Source organism: Pocillopora damicornis, chromosome 3, assembly GCF_964200805.1.
Source record: "Pocillopora damicornis chromosome 3, jaPocDami1.2, whole genome shotgun sequence".
Classification (NCBI taxonomy): Eukaryota; Metazoa; Cnidaria; class Anthozoa; order Scleractinia; family Pocilloporidae; genus Pocillopora; species Pocillopora damicornis.
Window position 1 is genome coordinate 32,225,651 of NC_142672.1, and position 21,025 is coordinate 32,246,675.

Below are 21,025 nucleotides of genomic sequence, written 5' to 3' on the forward strand. Positions count from 1 at the left end.
TAAATCCACCTTAAATTGTTTTTCTAGGAAGATTGGTCCTCAAATCTTCAGAACATTTTACCTAAGGTTCAGACACTTCTAATCAGTCAAGAGGGTGCCTGAAATGTTTAGGCTTCCTCAAATGCATCAAGCAAACAACAGCTTGGTTCTTTGCAAACATGTACACGTTATTAGAGACTTTGATTTTGATAGGGTGGAGTTAGTGGGAATTCTTTTTTCGGTGGGGGTGGGAATTTGCAGAAAAAAATAGGCCATGTTTAAAAAATGGGACTCCCAAAGGACCAAGAGAAATAATTAAACTATAATGGAGTAAACAAGTTTTATGATTGATAAGTTCATTCACCTAATACAGACATTGCTGTGTCCTAAGAGGGTTCAGAGCAGGAACAGGTTTTTGTTTCATGAAATAAATCAACCAAGAAACCGAGATTTCAACTGAGATCACATTCATTAAGAAATGTAGAGGTTGTCCAAAAATACTCCCAAATATAAAGAGGATAATATATGAGGATAATAAACAAGCTGGAAAGGTCGGACAATTTCCAAATGACACTACCCGGCCCACCCCTCCCCATCCCATCACAGAGTTATAGTGCATATTGTCCCTACTAATCTAAATGAAAATTTTGCTTAATTTCTCTCCCTCAGTCTTATCACCCAGAAGGTCATTTGCACAGAAAGTGTCCTGTTTAAATGCATACGTGCCTATTTGAATGTGATAAATGCAAATTATTCTTGCCTAAAGCAACGATTGGGGCACAGGAAATGATAAATACGCCAAGATTAGAAAAGGATTACAGAAAGGCCTTAAAAAGGAATCAGGAACCTTGAAAATACCCTCAGTCGGGCCAACAAATTGTATAGAGGGGGTAAGACTCAGAAGAAACTGTGGTGCTGCGTCGGTGGGAGAGTGTAGCAGGTAATTTAGTGTTGACAACTGAGTTGAAAACGGAAATTGTCCTCCGTTAAGCTCTGACGAAGGGCTAACGCTCGAAACGTCAGCCTTTTAACTCTTTACAGTGGACAATTTACGTTTTCAACTCAGTTGTTAACACTAAATTACCTGCAACAAATTGTATACCGTGTATTATACCGTGTACAGAGGAGCACCTGCCAAGTCTGCAGCAAATATTTGTCGGGATTTTCGCCTCTAGTTGCTAAAACAAGCATGTTGTACGGGTGAAAAAATTAATAAGGAAAAATATGAAACAATAGGCGAAGTGATTTCCAAATAATTTTCGATTCCAGGAACCTACTGGTGAACTGCTTTCGAATAAAAAAAATTTTTTACTTACCAGTTCAACTATCACTTTGCAAGTTACACTCGAAATGAATATTTCCCGAAGAAAAATAAGCTAAAATTATTTAAGCTATCTCTAGAAGTCCTCCTGTCCCGACAAATGCGTTAAAAAACAGCAGTTTAATATCTATCTTTAAAAGGTATTTACTCTTTGTTTGTCTGGCAAGTGTTTCGCGACCGAGCTGCATTGGGGCTGAGTCAAATGACGTCACCTCCATTGCACCGATACGGAACGAGCAGTCACGAAGAGGAATTTCAGAGCGGTTTTAATCGAGACTTTTCTTTAGATTTACGCCAGTATGCAAGATTCAGAGAGAGAAGCACTTCGTAAAAACAGGCAGGCTTTGTTAAAGGATTTAGAGGCTAAAAAGATCGCGTCTCGGCTTTTTTCCTATAACATTTTCAGTGTAGAAGACAAAGACGAAGTCAACTCCAAAGAAACCAAGAACGATCAAGGAGAGGCTTTATTAGACATTCTTCCACGTAAAGGACCAAAAGCTTTCAAGGCATTCTGTGACGCTTTGCACGATGTCTCTCCTCATTTGGAGTCACTTCTAAGGCCAATTCAAGCAGAGGGTAAGGTTGAACTTGATCTCAATTTTAAATTGATGAACTAAACCTTCGTAAGTAAAAAAAAAAATTCCGGTTGTATGCATGACAACTAGGAGGCCTTAGCTTGGATATGTATGGACATAAAACTCTTTTTCTCCTGCATCTAATCATGGTAATTCCTCGGCATGCCATTTGTGGAATACCGGTGCTTCTTTGAACAACTAATTTGTCCGTGTGAAATCATTTATGCTGATTTTCGCGCGTGGGTTTTCACTCGAATTGTCATGTTGCCATATTTCTGAATTACAGCCAACCTCTCAAACTAATTTTGGTGTTTGACTAATTCACATTATCTTTTTCCTGAAATATGACAATTCAGGGTAAATCCTCTTGACGTAAAGTCCAGTTTAAATAGAAAGTGAATACACAGTGGGTAAAACCCCTTGACAGAGTATTAAAAGTAGAGTTTGGGTACAGTACATGTTATTTACATGTAGAATATTTTATGAAGAAACATTTTCAATAGCTTTTAAAGGAAGTATTTTGGTCAGTAGATACCTCCATTTCTTGAAAATTCATTTTTGTTTATTGTACTTTTGATAGAGAAGGGACATGTCAGCACCTGTAGAAAATTTTAAACATTTCCTATAACTAGTATTTGCATCCTGTAGTCAAACCTGGTGATCAATATAGCTGGTCTTGAACGTCTGTTCAGTCTCAAAATGTTTTCAGATTTGATTGGTTTGAACTCTATTGATAAATCAAATTGGTGGTATATTAAAAATAGATAATCTTACTACAATAATGATATTCATTGTCAAATGTGTCTAAAAAGTTTTCCACTGAAGCATACAGACACTCAAACTGTTGATCAGCTTTTCTATTGTAGCTTTTTCTGTAGTGGTACAGCTTGTAGACATCAAGATCTAATTCTCTTGACACTCAGGTATGCCAACTGAAGGTACTGATGGTGGAATCAGCACCAAGAAACCTATTCCAAGCACTATCAATCCAGGAGCAGCAGGTATAGTAATTAGAATGTTATATCATATAATTGCCTCTTGAAACAACAATGACACGTTGAATAATGGTATTTGTTCAAATTAAGTTATAGAGGTGATATCAGTTAGCTTTGTACAGCTGTAAATGTACAGTTATTTCAGGTGCAGAAAGACCCAGCTGTCATAACAAATCCAACTTGACCAGTCATTCCAAAAAAACTTTTTCTTGGTATAAAGGATCTCAGATGAAGAAAACAGGCACCATAACTAAAATCTCAATATTATCCATATCTAGAAGCATTCAAAGAAAATAAGAGAACAAAATTTTAAATTTGAACTCTCCAATAGCTTTGTATCACATTTACTGACAACTGTCCTTTTAAAAATTACTATAGCTTAGACAATCATGCTACTTATTTGTGGCTAAAGGCTGACTGATACTAATAGTTCTCAAATCATTTCCTCCTTACTTATAACATTCAAAGATTAATTATTTGTATTTAGAGTGTGTTTTGTCAAAGTGAGAAGATTAAAAAAATGATAATTATCTAATTTATTTTGAGAGGGGTGCTTTCGATTGCTTTCTAGCACCATAAAAAATTAATGCATGTTAGTTTGTTTTAGTTTTCCTCTTTCTTAAAACAATGCTGCTCTTTGGTATAAAACTATGCTTTTGGTAAGAATTCTGTTCTTCTTAGTTCTTATTCATAAGTTTAAAAAATAAAATCCTCACCCCCTCAAAATGTAGTTAACTGCATTGTTTATTATGTGGCCAGCTTGCCTTTTTTTGGAATCTTTCGGCCTAGTGATAACTTAGATACTCCTCAGTTAAACAATTATCTGGTGCTGGCAGCACTATCAACAAACTTGTTCTATTAGGAATTTTTCTGCATCAGTATCATTGCTAATACCAGGTGTAAGTTAAATTGGGACCATTTCTAATTGTGCTGCATTACCTGTCATGACTATCAGCCTCTTATTCCAAATTTTGCTCTGATCATTTGATTGATTCAGATGGTCTCTACTTCTTTTGCTTTAGTTTAATTATACACTCATTAAAACCTAAATGCAGAGATGAATTGAACATTAATGACAGGTTTGTGTTAGTACAAAATTGTTTCTAGTTGCTTATTTTGACTTAAATTTGTGGGCCAGCAAACAAAATCTTCTGCCTGGAGAAAAGAAGCTACAATGCAGCATTTGATGTAAAATTTACCTGCAAATGGGAAAGGTTTTCTAACTTTATCATTCTGCTGCTTTCAAGTTATACACTTTAGTGTTAACATATCAATGAATCCTTGATGAGTGCATGAGAGCCAGCCATCAGGCCAGCCAGCCAGCCAGGCAGCAAGATGTTTCCAAAGCTTGCATTTTCATAGCAGTTAGATAAATACCTGCCAGGAATCAATCCCGATTATAAAAAAAGTGATTCAATCGGGTTATGTTTACCTTTTCTCATAACAAATATATATACACAAAGCTGCATCCACATTTTTTTCTGGAAACGAAGATCAAAGCAGTTTTCTTCAGATTTGGATTTTCTTCTAACAAGACCACAATGACACTAAAGGAAAGAAACCTTAAAATTTGTGGAATAGAAGTAACAAACTCAGCTTGAATTCAAAATGTCAGGTAAGCCATTTGAATTCTTTGCTATTATTCATTTGATTGTAATTTTAATTGTATTATTTAGTGGGTGACCATCCAAGTAAACCATCTGCTGATCTAGTGGATAGCACTGTGGACTCAAGTTCAAGAGTTCAGGGTTCAAGCCCAAGCTCTGGCTTGGTCATTGTGTTTTTGGCATGGCGAGATACTTACTCTTGCCTTGCATCTCCCCACCTTTGAGTTAACTTGGGCACTGGCAAACTGACTTGGAAAGTTGTTTAGAAGTGATAGAATACATTTAGAGAAATATCCAGTAGAGGTCAGATACCTCCAGAAAGCTAAAGCCAGTTGTACTGTGAGTTTGACCAACTATTTACCTAAAGCTACTAACAAACAAACATTACAACTTAAAGCACATACTACTTAATTAACACCTTTGCAAGGTAACCATATCAAGATTTAGAAGGATTTGATGTTATTAGATAATTGGTCAATGGTTTGCTCTGAAACTGAAAAGTTAGTGACACAGGACTGTTTCATTGTGTTAGGTGTTATAAGAGCACTTGAAAGATGTCTTGTTCTCATGGTGCCTTTTCTCCTCTCCCTTTAGAGGAGAACACTGGTACTGGTGAACTGTAACATGACCTGCCCAAATTGATGAAAGGGAGGTGAACAGCACTGGCTGAGGCCCTATCCAATAGAAATACTCCAACCTATTTTGTTCCAGTTTAGAAAAATGGGACTTAAAATAGCTAATAGCATACAGTGTAATTTCTTAAGTCTTGAGAGTTAGAGATTTCTTTTCCTTTTTCTTTTGGATGAAATAAATGAATATTACTCTCCTGTTTGCCCTGTAGTTGATACTGTAGGTTTCAAATCTAGCAGTGTTAAAATGAAACCTTTCAGTTAGGACAAGAATATGATTTGGAAAATGTTCCTTCTGGATCAGAAGTTTGTTTTCTATTTAAGAGGACATCTTCTGATTAGAAAATCTCCAGAAGGCTCAGCTAACTAGTGAAGATGAAGTGTTGTATCATTTATTTGATAACCAGTAGTGTTCATAATCACTTATTAACCCCTACAGTGACATTGCCAATTAACATGTAACCTATTACAATTTGAATGCATTGTCTTGCAAACAGGTAATAAGAATAGGGTTTTGTGTCAAAATAGCAACAACATCTCAGCTATTTTACAAGGAAAGTGTAGGAGGTAGAGGAAGAAAAACCAACTGGTTTTGACAGTTAAAAGGGTATTAGATTGAATTTAGATTTTTTTTCCAATTTTCAGAAAAAGAAAACCAAGTAGAACAGGTAGAACAAGAAATTGATCATCCACAGCCTCCAGCAGACATTTGTGTTTGCGATGATTCAATTTACAGAATGGCTCACCAACCCAGAGGCATAGCTGTCATTATAAATAACAAGACATTCCAAGAAAAAACCAGACAGATGTCACGTGAAGGCACAGATCTAGATCGGGATGCTCTGAAAAAGCTTTTTCACAAGCTCCTGTTCAAATTGGAGGTCCATAATAACAAAACCTCTGCTGAAATCCTAGAGATTGTGGAGAAAATGTCAAAACTAGATCATTCAAACTATGATGCTTTCATATTCTGTATTTTGTCACATGGTGAAGAAGGTGTGGTGTATGGAACAGATGATACTGTTCCAGTGGAGAAAATAACCTCCAGGTTCACATCTACAGCTTCATTGGCTGGTAAACCAAAGATCTTCTTCTTCCAAGCTTGTCAAGGTATTAATTGTGATGTTTTTTCTGTCAAATTAAAATTAGGATGATGAAGGATGGATGGCAGTGTTCAAGATTTAGTAAGTTAGAGTACATTATAGGCACTTCCCCCCCCCCCTTTAGATCAGACCTTCACACTTATGTTTACAACTTTTGAATTATTTATCTTCCTTTAGTTATATTCTCAAATTGCACTGAAATTGGTCTTCACCTTGGTAAAGAAAAAGAGAAAGATGTTTTTTGCCTTGTCACGAGCATGGGACAAAGAGAAAATCTTTCTCTATTCTTTACCTAGTTCAAAACCTTACCATCTCTCTTATTCTATTTACAAACATGACGCTATCGACATTGCTGATCCTAGCAGTATGCAGGACGTGTGTCATATGAACTTCCTAATAGACCTTGCCCACTGTGGAGTCTCTGTGGCTAAGTGGTAGGGCATCGGAGTGCGGAATCCATAGGTCTGAAGTGTAATTCCTCATGGGGACTCAGAATTTTCTCTTTGTCCTGCACTCGTGACAAGGCGAAAAACATCTTTCTCTGTTAACAGTATACTTTGCTTAATAAAGAGTTAAGCAATTTTTCAAGTGTTGATTGTACATATATCTTTTACTGCTTTGATAAACAATGGGTGGATACAAACTTATTTAAGACTCGAAAGATATAAAAATCTGTAACTACAATTTTGTAGAGTAGCTTAGCTTTTCATTTTTCTAGAAAAAAACATTTGAGATTGCAAAATTCAAGTGAAAAGCAAGCCAACTGTGATTAACACCTCGAACAACTGGAAGTCAAGATACTTTGTTTTCATCACACAACAAGTACAAAATGCAAATATCATTCTTCTTAATGCCTTTCCCGGTGTCACTGATGCCTTTCCCAATGTCTCTGTTGGCTAACCCTTTAACCCATAAGAGTGATTTTGGCTTTACGACAGAATTGTTTTTTGCAACTACAAATAATTTGTCTCTATATGAAGAATTAAAGTTGTTTCACTGCTGACCACTCACATTTTTGGACTATTTTTCTTTCCGGGCTCATTGCCTGTGATTTAGTAGCTCCTAATTTAAAATGATTAGAGTATTTACTCTAATTTTCCCCTCTTGCTATTGGAAGAATGATCTTTATGGCTACAATGAAAATGATCTTTTATTGGTCTTGTAGGTGAATCATTTCCTTTCATTGATTTGCAGGTCAGAAGTTTATGGAAGGAGTTGATATTCCAGATGGTGCTCAGCATGGCAAGAAAGCATCTGTCCCAGTGGGGGCAGATTTTTTATTTGCACACTCCACTGTAGCAGGGTACTATTCCTGGAGGAATTCTTCCAATGGATCATGGTTTATTCAGTCTGTAGCAAAAGTGTTGAGAGAGAATGCTGACCATATGGATCTCCTCAAAATGCTGACAAGGGTCAATTCTATGGTATCTGAGTTTGAGTCGCGTTCTCACATTCCCATGTTTAAGAACAAGAGGCAGATACCCTGTATTGTTTCAATGCTGAGAAAAGACTTTTACTTTTTCCCTGAAAAACTTGGTCACACAGAATTGATCAATCAAGAGAGGAATGGTGGTTCAATTTGTAAACTGTCTTAAGCTTCTAAAGGAAATGTAGTCACATAATTGCTTTGTCATTTACACTTCAAAATCCAAGTTTTTGTATTGTTCTAACCTGCAAACACCTAAACTTCCCAAAGCACCATTTTTGTTATTGATAACCTGGTATACTAGATTATAACAAGCAGGAACTGTATCTTTTTAGAACAAAGGTAGACTTCCCCAGTAGCCACCTGAATGGTACAATAAGTGCTTAGAATTTAGATTAATGTGAGTATGATATATATGAAAAGCAGAATAACCTTGTATCAAGATGAGCAGATGTGTTCTTGAAGCATCATGTATGAGGTGACTTTTCAGGCTATTTTATTGCAATTTGAAACTTAAATTGCAAGAGAAGGGCTGGAATCATTATTTCTTTCTTGGGTGAACTTAATGTATGGTTTGTTAAAACTAATGTTTGGTTAAAAGCTGCCTTTTTCAGGGTTAAAAAAAGTTAGGAAAGGGAAATAAATCTATCTCAGGTTTTTTTGCAACTAAACTGAATTTGACAGTTTCTAAGATTGTTTTATTTATGGTGATGGTTTTCTACTTGTGCAATATTTTATATCATTGTAGTGACGCCATGTCTGCCGTGTTTGGCATGATGGAGGGGGTGTGTGAAACCACCTTCTTTGTAGTTAATATTCAATACTTATTTTGAACTTTTTGATTTAAAAAATCTCAAAAAATTGAATATACTGTTTGTTGTTACGGCAATGATGATAAGATTAATGATAAAAGATGATATGAATTTCTTAGTGTAAAGGTATTTTGATAATCATTAGTTAATATATTAATCTGAAAGTTGCGTATCATTAACTTGTGCACCAGTCACCAAGGCACGTTATTTCACAAAATAACTAGTCAAAAGAAAACGAAATCTCTGATCTCTAACAGTCTTAAGAGAGTAGAATGATAACAACTGCTGACAATGAACTTAGTAATGGTGTAGAAAGGTATTTTCACTCATCTGTTGTGTTTCACTTATATTTAAGCGCCATATTAATAATCGTCATGTACTATTTACTGTTTTTATTTGAAAAAAGCTATTTATTTTGAAGGTATTTTGTAATGTATTGTTTTAAAAAGTCTTGAAAATTAGATTCCCTACATATTTGTTATGCTTGGCATACTGATGTACTACTTACAAAAACTTTGTTAAGACATATTCAATCTTTGCACAACTTAACACTCCCAACGCATGTATCTCCCAAGCATACTCCTTCCCCCACTTTTTCCAACGTTGTAAAATCCAGTGCCAGGCTCACGATTGCAAGCAAAAAGCAAGAAAGTTCAGCTAGGTTTTTTTTCCCTCTTGCTTAACCCACTATGTCTCGGGTGCCTTTAAACTGAGTCTTAAGAACCAAGCAACATTTATTGAAGGTAGAGGGTTGAAGCGGAGGGGGGGGGGGGGTTGGGAATGGCATTAAAAGTAACGTTGATGTTGGCGGTCTCTAGGTACATGACTTCAAAACACGTCTGCTTCGTTTTTCAGAACATGCAGATCAAGCTGATGCTAAATTGTTTTCATTTGGAGGCAGCTCTGGTTCCAAACCCTCCTCCAATACTTTGGACACGGAAACTGTATACAAGATGGACCAAGGAACGCGGGGAATTGCCATCATCATTAACAACAAGGAGTTCCTGAGGAGTTCAGGAATGGATCGGTATCCTCGCAATGGAACAGACGTCGATCGAGATGGTTTGAGTAAGCTTTTCAGAATGCTTAAGTTTGAAGTGAGGGTTTACAATAATCGTACCAAGGCTGAGATACGTAACATTGCAAAGGAGATGGCGAATTACAACCATTCCAACTACAATGCCTTTATTTTCTCGATCCTTACTCACGGTGAAGAGGGTGTGATTTATGGTACAGACGGGACCCTTACCATCAAGGAAATCACATCAGAGTTCAAATATTCTGCGTCTTTGGCCGGGAAGCCTAAACTCTTTTTCTTTCAAGCTTGTCAAGGTGAGATCATTTAAAAATCAAATTTAAATGGTAACGTGCAGTATTTCAACAAAATAACACCCTTGGTTGAGCTGAATGGAAATCAATTGTGGTTGTCTATTTGCAAGGAGAGGAGTGGGTTTGTGATCCATTATCAAAATTTGATCTCAAAATGTCTCTTTTCACTCAGGGAAACTTAACAAATTGCTGGCGAGTTACTTGCGATCGACTTCTATTCCTTTTAGAAGTTACAGTGTTCTTAATTGCTTCTCGCTTCAGAAACTTAATTGGTTGAGAAAATGGCGCGAGTATTTTTTTGTTTTAATCACACAGCGGAATGAGGCAAAACCCAATCAGTCCCAGACTCTTTCCAACACCCAATTGAAACCTGCCCTAATTCAATGCAATCCCAAATTATGTCCGAATTTCATTTTAAATTTTGTTTTTGAAAATCCTCCTTTTTATTTCCAAATTCCAAGGCCACGAGTACATGGACGGTATGGACGTAACAGACGCCCCGCAAGATAATCGAGTCTCTGTCCCAGCTGAGGCAGACTTCCTTTATGCCTACTCCACTGTGCCCGGTTACTACTCATGGAGGAACTCTGTCAATGGATCGTGGTTCATTCAGTCGCTGACAAAGGTGTTTGAAGATAACGCGGAGCGCATGGATATCCTCCGCATGCTGACCCGTGTCAACGCCATGGTGTCCACCTACAAGTCGCGAACTGGCGACTATTACTCTGACAGCAAGCGCCAGGTTTCTAGTATTGTTTCCATGTTGCGCAAGGAACTGTATTTCTTCCCTGAAAACATCGAGCGCAGTTAAATCAGACCGTGTTGTTACTTAATTTGGATTGTATTAATGTGAGTAATTTACTTAGTATTGATGATTTAAGGGAGTCGTGCCTAGACTTGAAGGATGTCTAAAGAACTACGTCAAAATATTTAAAGTCATGTTTTGTCTTGGGAAAAATTTCCTTCCCCTTGAAAGAGATTTAAAAATATAGAAACAAATACAAAAGATGTAATAATAAACGGAGAGGAAATGAGGTCAGCTAAGGATGGAGAAAAATAAAAGGTTTTGAGATGTCAAACCTGAGAAATGTAGTCTAATTTTTTCAAGATCCATAAAGCTGGCCGGCACATTAATAACAACATCTTGAGAAAGTTTGGATTAATTTTATCTTTGCGAAGATGCATCATTAACCAGTAAATGTTTGGTGTTAGCTTATCTTCTTTCGTCTTTATCTCTTCCTCCACATGACTGAAATTATCTTGACGTAGGTCTTCTGACGCAAAGGCTCAGGAGCCCGGCTCTCGAAAGGCTCGGTTACATTATGGTCCCGAAGCCATTCTAACGAATAGCATTGTGGGTCTCAGCTCAAAAACGAGGCCATTCTTTACGTTTCCTGAAATTTCATCGCGCGCCTGAGTCTTAAATGTAAACACGAGAATTAAAAGGCCTTTCACGTGCACGGTGATTATAGGGACTTTCGAGAAACGGGCTCATGGATAGACATATCGAAAGTGTCATGTCGCTTTGGTGTTCTTTGAATTTTGGTGGATTTTTTGGTGTGTTTAAGTCCAAAAGAAGTTTGTTCATCGGTGATATTAATGTAGTGTTTATCGTAGACTTCAAAAGCTGATTTCCAAGCTGAAAGATACAGATTATTGCCTTTATTCTTGCCTTGTAGGGTTACTTTTCTTTCTAAAGGTTTCCCTTTTATAACGAATATCTAGTATTGTCGCGCTTCCAGCGGAAGTGAGATCAAATTAGTTATTGAGCTTGTTTGTATTACCTATTCGAAACAAGCATTTGTAGGTTTGGTCTCAGATGAAAATTTGATTATTTTAGTGTGGAGTAGATTTCTCATGAAACCTATGTTATGCCTAGAATTGGTTACTACTGCTGTAATGATTTTCGGTCTTCCTTTCACAACAGAAATGTACTGTTTTGTTTCTTATGTATATCAAAATTAAAGAAATAGCGATGTCATTTTCCTCGGTTTCTATCATTTTTTGTACCATTTAGCTAGTATTTGTCATTTAATGTGTTGTTCTTCTCCCTTTTAGTGTTTAATGTTATATCTTCCATCAGACAAGTTAATTTAAATTTGGAAAAGAACTCACATTGAAAAGAAGTCGGATTGTTCAAAATACGATTTCTATGGGTCATGTTTAGAGTAACGTTTATTTAGTTATGTATTTTGTAGTGTATGAAAATAGAGGAAAGTTCGGCACTCGGACCGAATGCGCAGATGACGGGAAAATGTCAAAGCAGTGTCAAAAGAAACTTGTTTGGCATGTTTTCATCGTGAAATAGATCAAGGAAAAATTAGGAAAGTTGTCTAAGGTATGTCGTATGTAAGGGGCGAATAAATGGGTGTTTTTATAAGAGTTTCAAAACATTGCTGTTTTCTTTGTTTTGTAATCACCTGTACAATCATCAGCTTTTGCTTCAGGAAAAGAGGCAAGTGGACTTCTCTGGAATCTAAACCAATCGCTTCTGAAGTTGCCGTTCCTTTTTTATTTTCTCTAAGCCCAGTTCTCTTAAAGTATATGAAACTGCTGCACCCATGCATGCTCAAAGTCCATCTTTACTAACTAACTGGCTTGCAATCGATTCACCTCGCGCGGGAACCTAAAAACAGCGCAAAAGCTGCGAAAAAGGCCGTCACTTATCCCTTTTACTTTCACTTCCAAACTTCCAGGAGCACTGGAAGGTGCACTGGAAAAAATCTTAGTATTTTCTTCTGGTTTATAAATTACATTTTCGATTAGTTACGATGAGTCGTAAGTTCTCGTACATAAAGTGAATTTTTGTTCTTTTCTTCTTCCACTGGCGTAGCGAACCGTGTGCTCTACTTTGAGCACGCGCAGAACAGTGTAGACATCCGCAATTGAAACCGGAACCTCACGATTTCTGTGATAAAAATTCAATTATCCTAGATGGGTATTATTTGCCTAGGTACGTCATGTATGGGGAATTATAATAAAGTTCGGATATAACGCGCGCTCTCATTGGTTGAAAGAGCGTGCTCTATGAGAGTATGGAGCATAGAACTGAGCTAAAGCTGTCACGCCATCTGCCAAATTGTATCATGTTCGACCTTTTCCGGGACTTCTTTTTAGCTTTTTTCCGATAATTGAAAGTGAAATTTCGGAACAAGCGAGCCGGCAAGTAGTAACAGAAGAACCAAAGAAAGGTTTGTAAACATACCAGGCACCGTTATTTACGTTATTAAAACGTGGGCAGATACGAAAATCCTCAAAGGAAAAACAAAATAGACATTCCGAGTTTTAAAGATTTTCACGCTGAGTTAGATTGCAAGCTTACGTACGGTAATGAAAATCAAACACAGACAACACTCGTATAGTCTATAGAGTTCAGAGTTCAAAAACAAAACAGAACAAAACAGAAATGATGAAAAATATAACCAAACTGGCATAATTGTTAAAATTCATACTAATCATGACGGTGTCTGAGCAAACATGATCATGCTGAAGTCCATCGCGGCTCACTTATCATGCCGATCTCCGGTCATCACAGTAAAGCAAGCCTCAGAAACTACATCGGTCGCCCTTCGAGTGAAAAAAAAAAAGAGCTCACTCTGATATCCTTTCCAATGTGTTGAGTGGAAAGTCACTTCAGTCACTGCAGCCGAGTTTTGCGGCGCTGTCATCCCGAGTGATCTTCATGTTCCGGTGAATTCGGCTGTCGTTCATTTAAAAAACACTCGCCTTGAACAGTTTGTTTTCTACCTTGTTATGTGAAAAAACCCGCGTGTTTTTATGAGCCATAATTCGGCTGAAGTTCACTGAACATTTCGCTTCAAGATTCTGATTTAAAAACTTCAGGCAAAAGCGTTAAATTCGACCTGCCGAATTATTTTAGTTTGTAAACTATCGCAGAGTGTGAACTTTGATGGTTTTTGAACTTTGATGGTTTGACACTTTTGACAGCCTCGGGCTCGTTAAGGCATGGCTCTGGATGATAAAATCCCCCCCGCGAAGTCAATCGCGCCTGGAGAAAAACATTTCAAAATGGCGGCAAAGATGGCGGACATTGTGGCACATCGAAGTTTCGGAAACTCTGTCGCTCTCTTATATTCTGAGGCTTGTTTGTGTTAGAGGTCTGGAATCACTTGGGAAGAATATGTAGGTAAGAAATTTTTTATCACTGCTTCCTTTTTAACGTTGTTTAAAGGTGTTCCTTGTTGTGCGTCCTTCGATTGAATTCAGTGTGAGTTCGATCAGACTAGATCATTCTAGGCTTTATGCGTTTGTTGACCGACAGGAAAGCTACGGATTACTTTCATCGCCGAGCAGGTGTTAATTTAGTTCCACGCTTTTTTAATTCAATATGTTTCGGACGAAGCGTGAGAAATTGAAATTGTTTTGTGTTGTTAGAGAATCTTTCTTTTGATCAGCGTATCCTGTGTTAAGGTCCAACTTACAAACGTGGAGAGAAAGGGACATTTGTAAGAAGAAAAGCATTTTGTTAGCTTAAGTTAAAATCATATTTCGTAAAGGAATTTATGATTTAGTTCTGAAAAAAGAATTCTGGTGAACCATTGCCCTTTTATCAAAAGTCCTAATATGAAAGTTAACCATGAGAACTAACAATACAGTCATTAGTTTCAAAATCACTTGAGTAGATTTAATTTGCTCGACATTATTCATCATGCACTTGGCAAATGTTACATTTTGAGCTCATTTTGTTCAATGAATCCTTTAGAAGCATAAATAAATTGATGACTTAAAAATTGCTGTACAAAATTAAACATTGCAACATGATTAATCATGTTGTTGCTGTTCTTTTTTAGATTTCTACCACGCTACATTGCCTTCAGTTATGTTCCAGATCTACATACATGTAGGATACTCATATTTATCAGTTGGATTGTTGTACTAAAGTTCCTCAAAATGGTATGTATTAAATTTTTTTTTTGGTGCTTTTTCATGCTTACAGTACATGTGGAACCCACTGAAGAAAGCTTTTCTTTGGACTTAATGTTGAGGACTGTAAATATTAATTATTTTCAGGGCTTGGAAAAATATTATGCAAAACACAAAATATCAGCATGTATTATACGTTAAAACATTGAATATTTGAAGTGTTTATTTAGGAAGGTGAATGGTGATCTTCCATATTTTCAGTAGCTCAGTGGCAACTTTATTTTTCCTCCATGTTTTTGCTATAACTGGATCTTTTTTCATGTGGTTTTCTGTGGGATTTTTTTTGAAGACTTTCTTGAAGTTGGCTGACCACTCAGTAATTGCTTCATTTATGTCCTTGTATTTCTTTAGAACTTGTACTTGAATGTGTGCCAGGTGATTTAAGAAGTGTTCTTTGTGGTATCTTGAGCTTGAATTTTTTGTTGCATTTTTTTTAAGTTTTTCATATAACATAACATCTTTGGTTGTGCCAAGAATCTCTGAAAGAGCTTTTGCTGTTTTGCTGGATGGTAAAAAATCTTCAGATAATTTTGGTTTCTTAGCCAGTGGTTCACCTGTCTCATTTTGCACTGTTTCACTCAGCTGCTGTGGTTCCAGAATCTGATTATTTTCTAGGTTTTCAGTACTCTCTTCTTCATCAATTAATAGAGTTGTATCTTCAGCTTCTTCTTCACATTCACCATCACTCTCAAATGACTGATCTTGAACTGGCAGATTCTGTTGCATGCATTCTTCTCCATTATGGTTTTCTTCATTGGGAATTCTGGTAGCTGGGATTTTGATTCCGCTTTGAATGCATTCTTCCCAGCAGTGTTGAAGGAAAATTTTCTCCATTCTGATATTGGAGGAGCGAAAGTGGTGAAGGGAAGGTCCTTGCTCCCTGAATTCAATTTCCTCAGGACCATCAAAGAACTCAATACAGTCTTCATCCTCAATTTCTCTCCACCAAACTCCTTCTCCCGGTACGAGGAAGTCAGCAATAGACTGAAGGTGAGCCTCCCAGTGCCTAGCATGTGTGTTGATGACATCTTTGGGTAAAACTGTGTTTCCCAGCTTTGGTAGGGCTTTGCTGATGTTGCTGATTTCCTTTTCTTGCCTGATGATGCAGGTCACAGCTGTGTTTCCTCCTGAAGTCTTCTCTGCTTGCATATGCAGAACTGCATTGCTCACTAAGCTTTCAACTCGGTTGTTCCAGGTCTTCCTGGTGATGTCAGTCAGCTCCTCAAACAACCTCTCAAACATTTCTGCATTAGTTGAACGGTGTGAAGCAAGACGAAGAAGAAAGGCGGAATGAGATACACATGCATGGAAGTATATGCCAAAGAGCTTTCTGCTTGTTAAGGCTCTAGTTGGGGTCATCACTTTTCGGCACAAAATTGCATGCCTCCAACACAGGTTATGCAACCTTAATATCAACTTTGGTGACCTCTTTCTGTCCTGGGCATAAAAAATTTCCACCATTTCGCACAGGGTGGCCAGCAAAGCTCTCACATCATGGGTTGTTGTCTGGTAAAGGGCTATAGTTAAGTAGATTAGTGTCTTGCGATAATCTACTCCTCGTTTTTTCTCTTTTTTAAGTTGGACAGCCAGTATTTCTTTAAGTTTTATCAGTGTATCGATGTCAGAAATGTGATGTGGGATTTCTTCCAGAATGTTTTTAATGTGATTCATGGAGCAGTGAAGAGCTTCAAAACACAGTACCTCATAGGACTGGAGGTTGAGACTTTCCACAGAAACACTCTCATCCCCAAACAACAGTGCTGGAATTCTTGTTGCCCCTCCAAGTTCTTCATTTAAAATTTTTGCAAGTTCTGGTTTCGTTTTGTCTGAATCTCCAAGTCCTCTTGCTTCAATTTCAGCTCGTAGCTCGTTGACCTTGAGATCTTTAAATGGGTTCAGGAGTTGTTTTGCCTCTTTTCCTTTCCTTCCTGCTAACACCAGCTGTTGCCGTTCAGTCAATGTTCTGTACTTTCTTTGGTCCATGTAATCTAGATCGTGGCACATGCTTAAATGCCCATCACAACCTGGGCAACCATAATGCCCTCCATGCTGATTTCCGCATTCAAAGTTTGCTGCAGGGTTGTCTCCATTCATGAATCTCATCTCATCTTCTACTTCAACATCCTCCTCTGTTTTCACTTTTTGGGTTAAATTTACTAAATCATCATGTCTGGCTGGAACAAATTTTATCTGATCTTCAATACTGGAACTGCTCTGCCCCAGCATATACAGATAGGGCCTCTCCACTGTTGCCTGGACATCCACATCTTTTCCATATTGAACTCTAGCTTCTGCATCAGAGAAATGAATTGCTGGGTCATACATCTCTCTCACACAAAAGAGCATGTGACCATAATTTGAAAGGGTTGAATGGTCATGCCAAATCAGCCAATGCCTCTTCCGCTGAAAGCTTTTCAGCCTTTGTTTGATTTCATCATGTGTTCCCCTTATATCCTCACTGATCTTTTCTAGCTCTGCACGAATCTCACTTTCACTGAGCTCTTCATAAAATGCATCATTTTTTATTCGAAGGAGGTCTTTGTTTTTAATCAATGCTTCTTTTCTAATGTCTTGGAAGGGAATTTTCCTTGCTTGCAAGTGGCATTTCTTCTGCTCTATCTCTCCCTGTGCATTTATAGCCAATTTGGTAATCTCTCTTTCTATCACTGGCTCTCCTATGTTGAATTTGCCACTCTCTATTCCCTCATGGATGCTTTGCTTGAGTTGTTTATTTGATTGCATCACAGGCACAGAAATTTCTCCCCCCTTTTGCTTCCTCATAGCTCTGCGTACCCTGAATCCTGGAAAATTAATCAAACCTTACATGAGGCTAGAGAAATGAAAAAAACCCATGAAAGTATTATAGGGTCACATATTCATCATTAACTTGACTTATACCCCATTCACACCAGCAAAACATGTTTTGTTAAACTGGTTTTCATTGAATGAAAATTATAAACAGAGAACTGAAAAACTTGATTTTCCATTGGATTCAAGTACTTGCTAACTTGCATTTCCAATGTGCTACATTCAAGTCAAAAATATTTGGTTAAATAGTTTCTATGAAGAAAAAAAAAATTAAACTGTGTTTAACAAAACAACTTTTAAACATGTTTAAGCTTTGGTGTGAATGGGGCATTAGACTGTTGTATGCATTCTTATTACTTTAGGCCTTCTTGTTCTACTTCTAAATTCTAAATTTTAACTCTTAAATCTCACTGTTCTTTAATTAATAAATCGAATTTTGTTCAATCCTAATACACAATTTCTTTCACTTATAAATGATATTGCAGAGATGTAACTCTCCACTGTCGGCTTAGTTACAAATTTACCACTTTTTTTACCTGTAAGGCCATCCTCTGAATTGAGATGCACTTCTGATGGGGGCTTAAATCGGGTAATGTCTACTTTGTTTGAGTTTAAAAAGGCTTTGACTAATTGCCCTCCATTGCCAGGTGTCGAATCACTTCCCTTGGTTTTGATGTTGTACATTCTGGCTTTTTCTGACCAGTTTGGAGGACCATCAGGCCATGACTCTACATCTGCAAGTAGCTGGTCCAACTTTCCTTCTATGTTAGCAAGTGAAGCTGTGTGGGATCGTTCCCTGACCTTTGGTGGGGTCGTTTTTGCTCTCTCCTCGGCCTCTTCAAAGGTTTCAAAGGACAGGGCCATTCTTTGGATTTGTCTTGAACTGTAAGACTGACGAAGGCTAAGGTGAACTGCACTGTCATTTTGTGACATTTTGGTCTCTAGTTCTTTTTTTGTTTGCCTTCGCTCATTTCTCTTCATTTTTTTCTTTTCAGCAGGTGAAGGCTTCTTTTGAAGACCCGCTTCAGGGACAAGCACTAGAATGTCACTTAGTGATTTTTGAAAGTTTTCCTGGCATTTTTCATTGTAAGTGGCATATATTGCTTCCCCAATGCTTTTTAATTTCCTTTTTGTGACCTTAGGTTCTCTCTGACATTGTCTCTTGACATTTGTGTTAAGTTCAGTCAGAGGTCCTTTCCTAGCACCTCTGCAAAACTTACTTATAGGGAAGGTAGATTGTAATTGAGAGTTGAATAAAAGGCAGGCCTGGCAGCTGGTCAATGAGTGATCTTTTTTCCCTTCTTTACTAATTACTTTGCCCTCATTCCAGTTCATTGAGGAAAATGCTGTTAGGTATGCTTCTTTTTCGGTTTTACTTCTCCAGTTGTAAAATTTTTCATCAATGGTTCTGTAATGCCGCATGAAGTCTTCCCGTTTTATGTGTAGCCCAGGGTATTCTTGAAAATGTTCATTGAAGATTTTAAATCTATCTTGCAGCAATCTAGCAGCAAACTTTGTATTTCCTTCACCGGGAATCCTTTCAGTTTTGCTTAAACTTTTAGTTTCTCTAAGAAACACTCTTGCCCAAGCACAGTCAATCTTTAAAGACATCTTTGTTGCCTTGGCAGAGGATATGGGATTTGATATTGTGTTCTAATTAAACACAAGTTCGAACTCTCCACGCTGCTACTTGAACTAGCTAACTGCTCGAAATTTAAGACAAATTGCGCGCCAAAAACTAAGGAGCTCATGTAACATGTAATACGAGCCGCGTTTGCGGACCACTTTATTCATTCATGAACTAATATAAAGTCTACGAAGGTTTGAATGGACCATTGCCATTCTTCGTCGATTTTTTTATTAAAGAATTACGGAAATATTAAGAAAACACTACCTTGAAATGTATTTTGTAGCTTAGAAGAACACTGTAAATGGCTGTTAGGCACCCTAAAGTTAAAAACAACCCGATTTAATCTTAATTCGAGAGCTCGAAGAATCCTCTCCTTCGACCGCCATCTTGAAGTCTGCTTTTTAGTCCACAGTTCATTTCACCATATCCCCCAGAAAAAGGGCATAAATACAGTTAAATTCTTCCCCAGGGGAGAGGGATTCGAAGTTTCTGTTTCAGTCTCCCAACGGCCGTGAAACAAAATGGCGTCCGAATCGGAACATTGTCGAGTGACGACCTATTTTGCGCCATGGGGGAAAGAAAATCGATTCAAGTGTGAAAAATTTTAACATACGTTAGTTCTGCTGAACTTCTTCTTCTTGTTTTAGCCTTGCAATGTTGACCCCAAAGCTCGTAACCATTAAGAATTTAACGTAAAGACCCTCCAAACTGCTGCCGTGACGATTTCCTGACTTTTACCTATTCATCCACGGACATATGGCTGATGCCGACGCCTTTGCAGGGCTAACTCTTATGAATTAACTATTCCTAAATACGGTTTGGGCGAACTTGATTCAAGTCTTGAAGATTTGGTTTGCCCCATTTCAATTCAAAGTAAGGTAATTAATTTGGGTGTCGTCAAGGGTGACTATAATTTAATTATGGTTGCTATGGCAATGATATTGCATGGAGTGATACATAATTTCCATAGTAATAACCTCGCCAAATTTTGTTAAATTTGATCTTCTACAACGGCCTGGAATGAAAAAATAATTTTTTTTGCCTCGTTTTCACGTTGTAACCATGCCTTAACGTGCCTGAGGCTTATATCTTGTACAGCCAATCAGATTATTTGAACCATTCTAACAGGGATTCTGATTGGCTTATTGTAGCCTGCTCTATGAGAGTATAGAGCATGCTGACGACACTGTTCTTCGCTTTGGAAATAAAGTTTGTTTTTAAAATTGAAAGTAATACATGGGGAATTTAACGGATTCTTTATTATAAAACAAATAGAGAAGCCTTGACTGTGCTCTGTTCTGTTATAAAGCACTTAGGAAGCGGCTAGAGCACTCAAGAAGTGGGAAGAAACACTCGACTACGTCTCGTGTTTCTCCCTACACTTCTTTCGTGCTCTAGCCGCTTCCTGCGTGCTTTATAACAGAACAGAGCACAGTCAAGGCTTCTCTATTTGTTAATTATAATATGCTGGGTACATAATATGCATTGGGGATAATAATTCCTCATACATGACCTAATTACCAAATGATTTAGGGAATATACCGCTGACAAGAAGCCAAAATGACCCTGGGCTTGAGATTGAGCCCAGCCCTTTCAACACGAGACGCCATTGCGCATACGCGCATGTATAAAACCGCATGTAAACTATGACATTTATCGTGCTTGATACGTTCTCTAAACCTAAATGATGCTAAAAAGTGCTCGGAAATGCAAAAAGTGCACGATGTTGCTGGAATCGCAAAAAGTTGCTCCAAACGCCAAAGGTTGCTCCAAAGTTGCCGAGCACAATCGGAATAGGCCTACCCGTTGCCCGGGGGATAATAAAGCTTCAAATCGACCGACGCACAAGTAGGTCATCCGGCCGTTT

At 37.7% G+C, this 21,025-nt stretch overlaps 3 protein-coding genes across 19 annotated transcripts; 2 read left to right on the forward strand and 1 right to left on the reverse strand.

The window, feature by feature from the left end:
- The first annotated feature begins 1,493 nt into the window (after positions 1–1,493).
- On the forward strand, positions 1,494–11,762 carry LOC113666028 (caspase-3). Of its 3 annotated transcripts, none has more exons than XM_027181775.2 (4): positions 1,494–1,876; positions 2,799–2,876; positions 9,303–9,779; positions 10,238–11,762. In XM_027181775.2, exons 1-4 carry the CDS (start codon positions 1,600–1,602, stop codon positions 10,585–10,587), a joined length of 1,182 nt encoding a protein of 393 aa, XP_027037576.2. In that variant the 5' UTR covers positions 1,494–1,599; the 3' UTR covers positions 10,588–11,762. The 3 variants fall into 3 exon arrangements, with proteins under 3 accessions (XP_027037576.2, XP_089056041.1, XP_089056042.1); XM_089199915.1 differs by lacking the exons at positions 9,303–9,779; positions 10,238–11,762 and adding exons at positions 5,752–6,216; positions 7,404–8,867 and having other exon boundaries at positions 1,508–1,876; XM_089199916.1 differs by lacking the exon at positions 9,303–9,779 and adding an exon at positions 5,752–6,216 and having other exon boundaries at positions 1,511–1,876.
- A 1,932-nt stretch (positions 11,763–13,694) lies between these two features.
- Positions 13,695–20,036, forward strand: LOC149049405 (uncharacterized). Of its 15 annotated transcripts, none has more exons than XR_016184866.1 (5): positions 13,778–13,923; positions 14,588–14,690; positions 15,529–15,710; positions 18,176–18,434; positions 18,524–18,800. XR_016184866.1 is itself a non-coding variant. In XM_089199918.1 (3 exons), the coding sequence occupies exons 1-3, from the start codon at positions 13,753–13,755 to the stop codon at positions 19,839–19,841; spliced, it is 306 nt and encodes a 101-aa protein (XP_089056044.1). In that variant the 5' UTR covers positions 13,695–13,752; the 3' UTR covers positions 19,842–19,985. The 15 variants fall into 15 exon arrangements, 1 of the variants encoding a protein (XP_089056044.1); XR_016184869.1 differs by lacking the exon at positions 15,529–15,710 and adding an exon at positions 18,072–18,117 and having other exon boundaries at positions 18,232–18,434; XR_016184874.1 differs by lacking the exon at positions 15,529–15,710 and adding an exon at positions 18,072–18,117 and having other exon boundaries at positions 18,232–18,434; positions 18,527–18,800.
- On the reverse strand, positions 14,396–18,392 carry LOC149049406 (uncharacterized). The gene is made up of 2 exons (XM_089199917.1): positions 18,065–18,392; positions 14,396–17,521 (listed from the first exon to the last, which is right to left on the reverse strand). The coding sequence occupies exons 1-2, from the start codon at positions 18,390–18,392 to the stop codon at positions 14,883–14,885; spliced, it is 2,967 nt and encodes a 988-aa protein (XP_089056043.1). The 3' UTR covers positions 14,396–14,882.
- Positions 20,037–21,025: the final 989 nt, after the last annotated feature.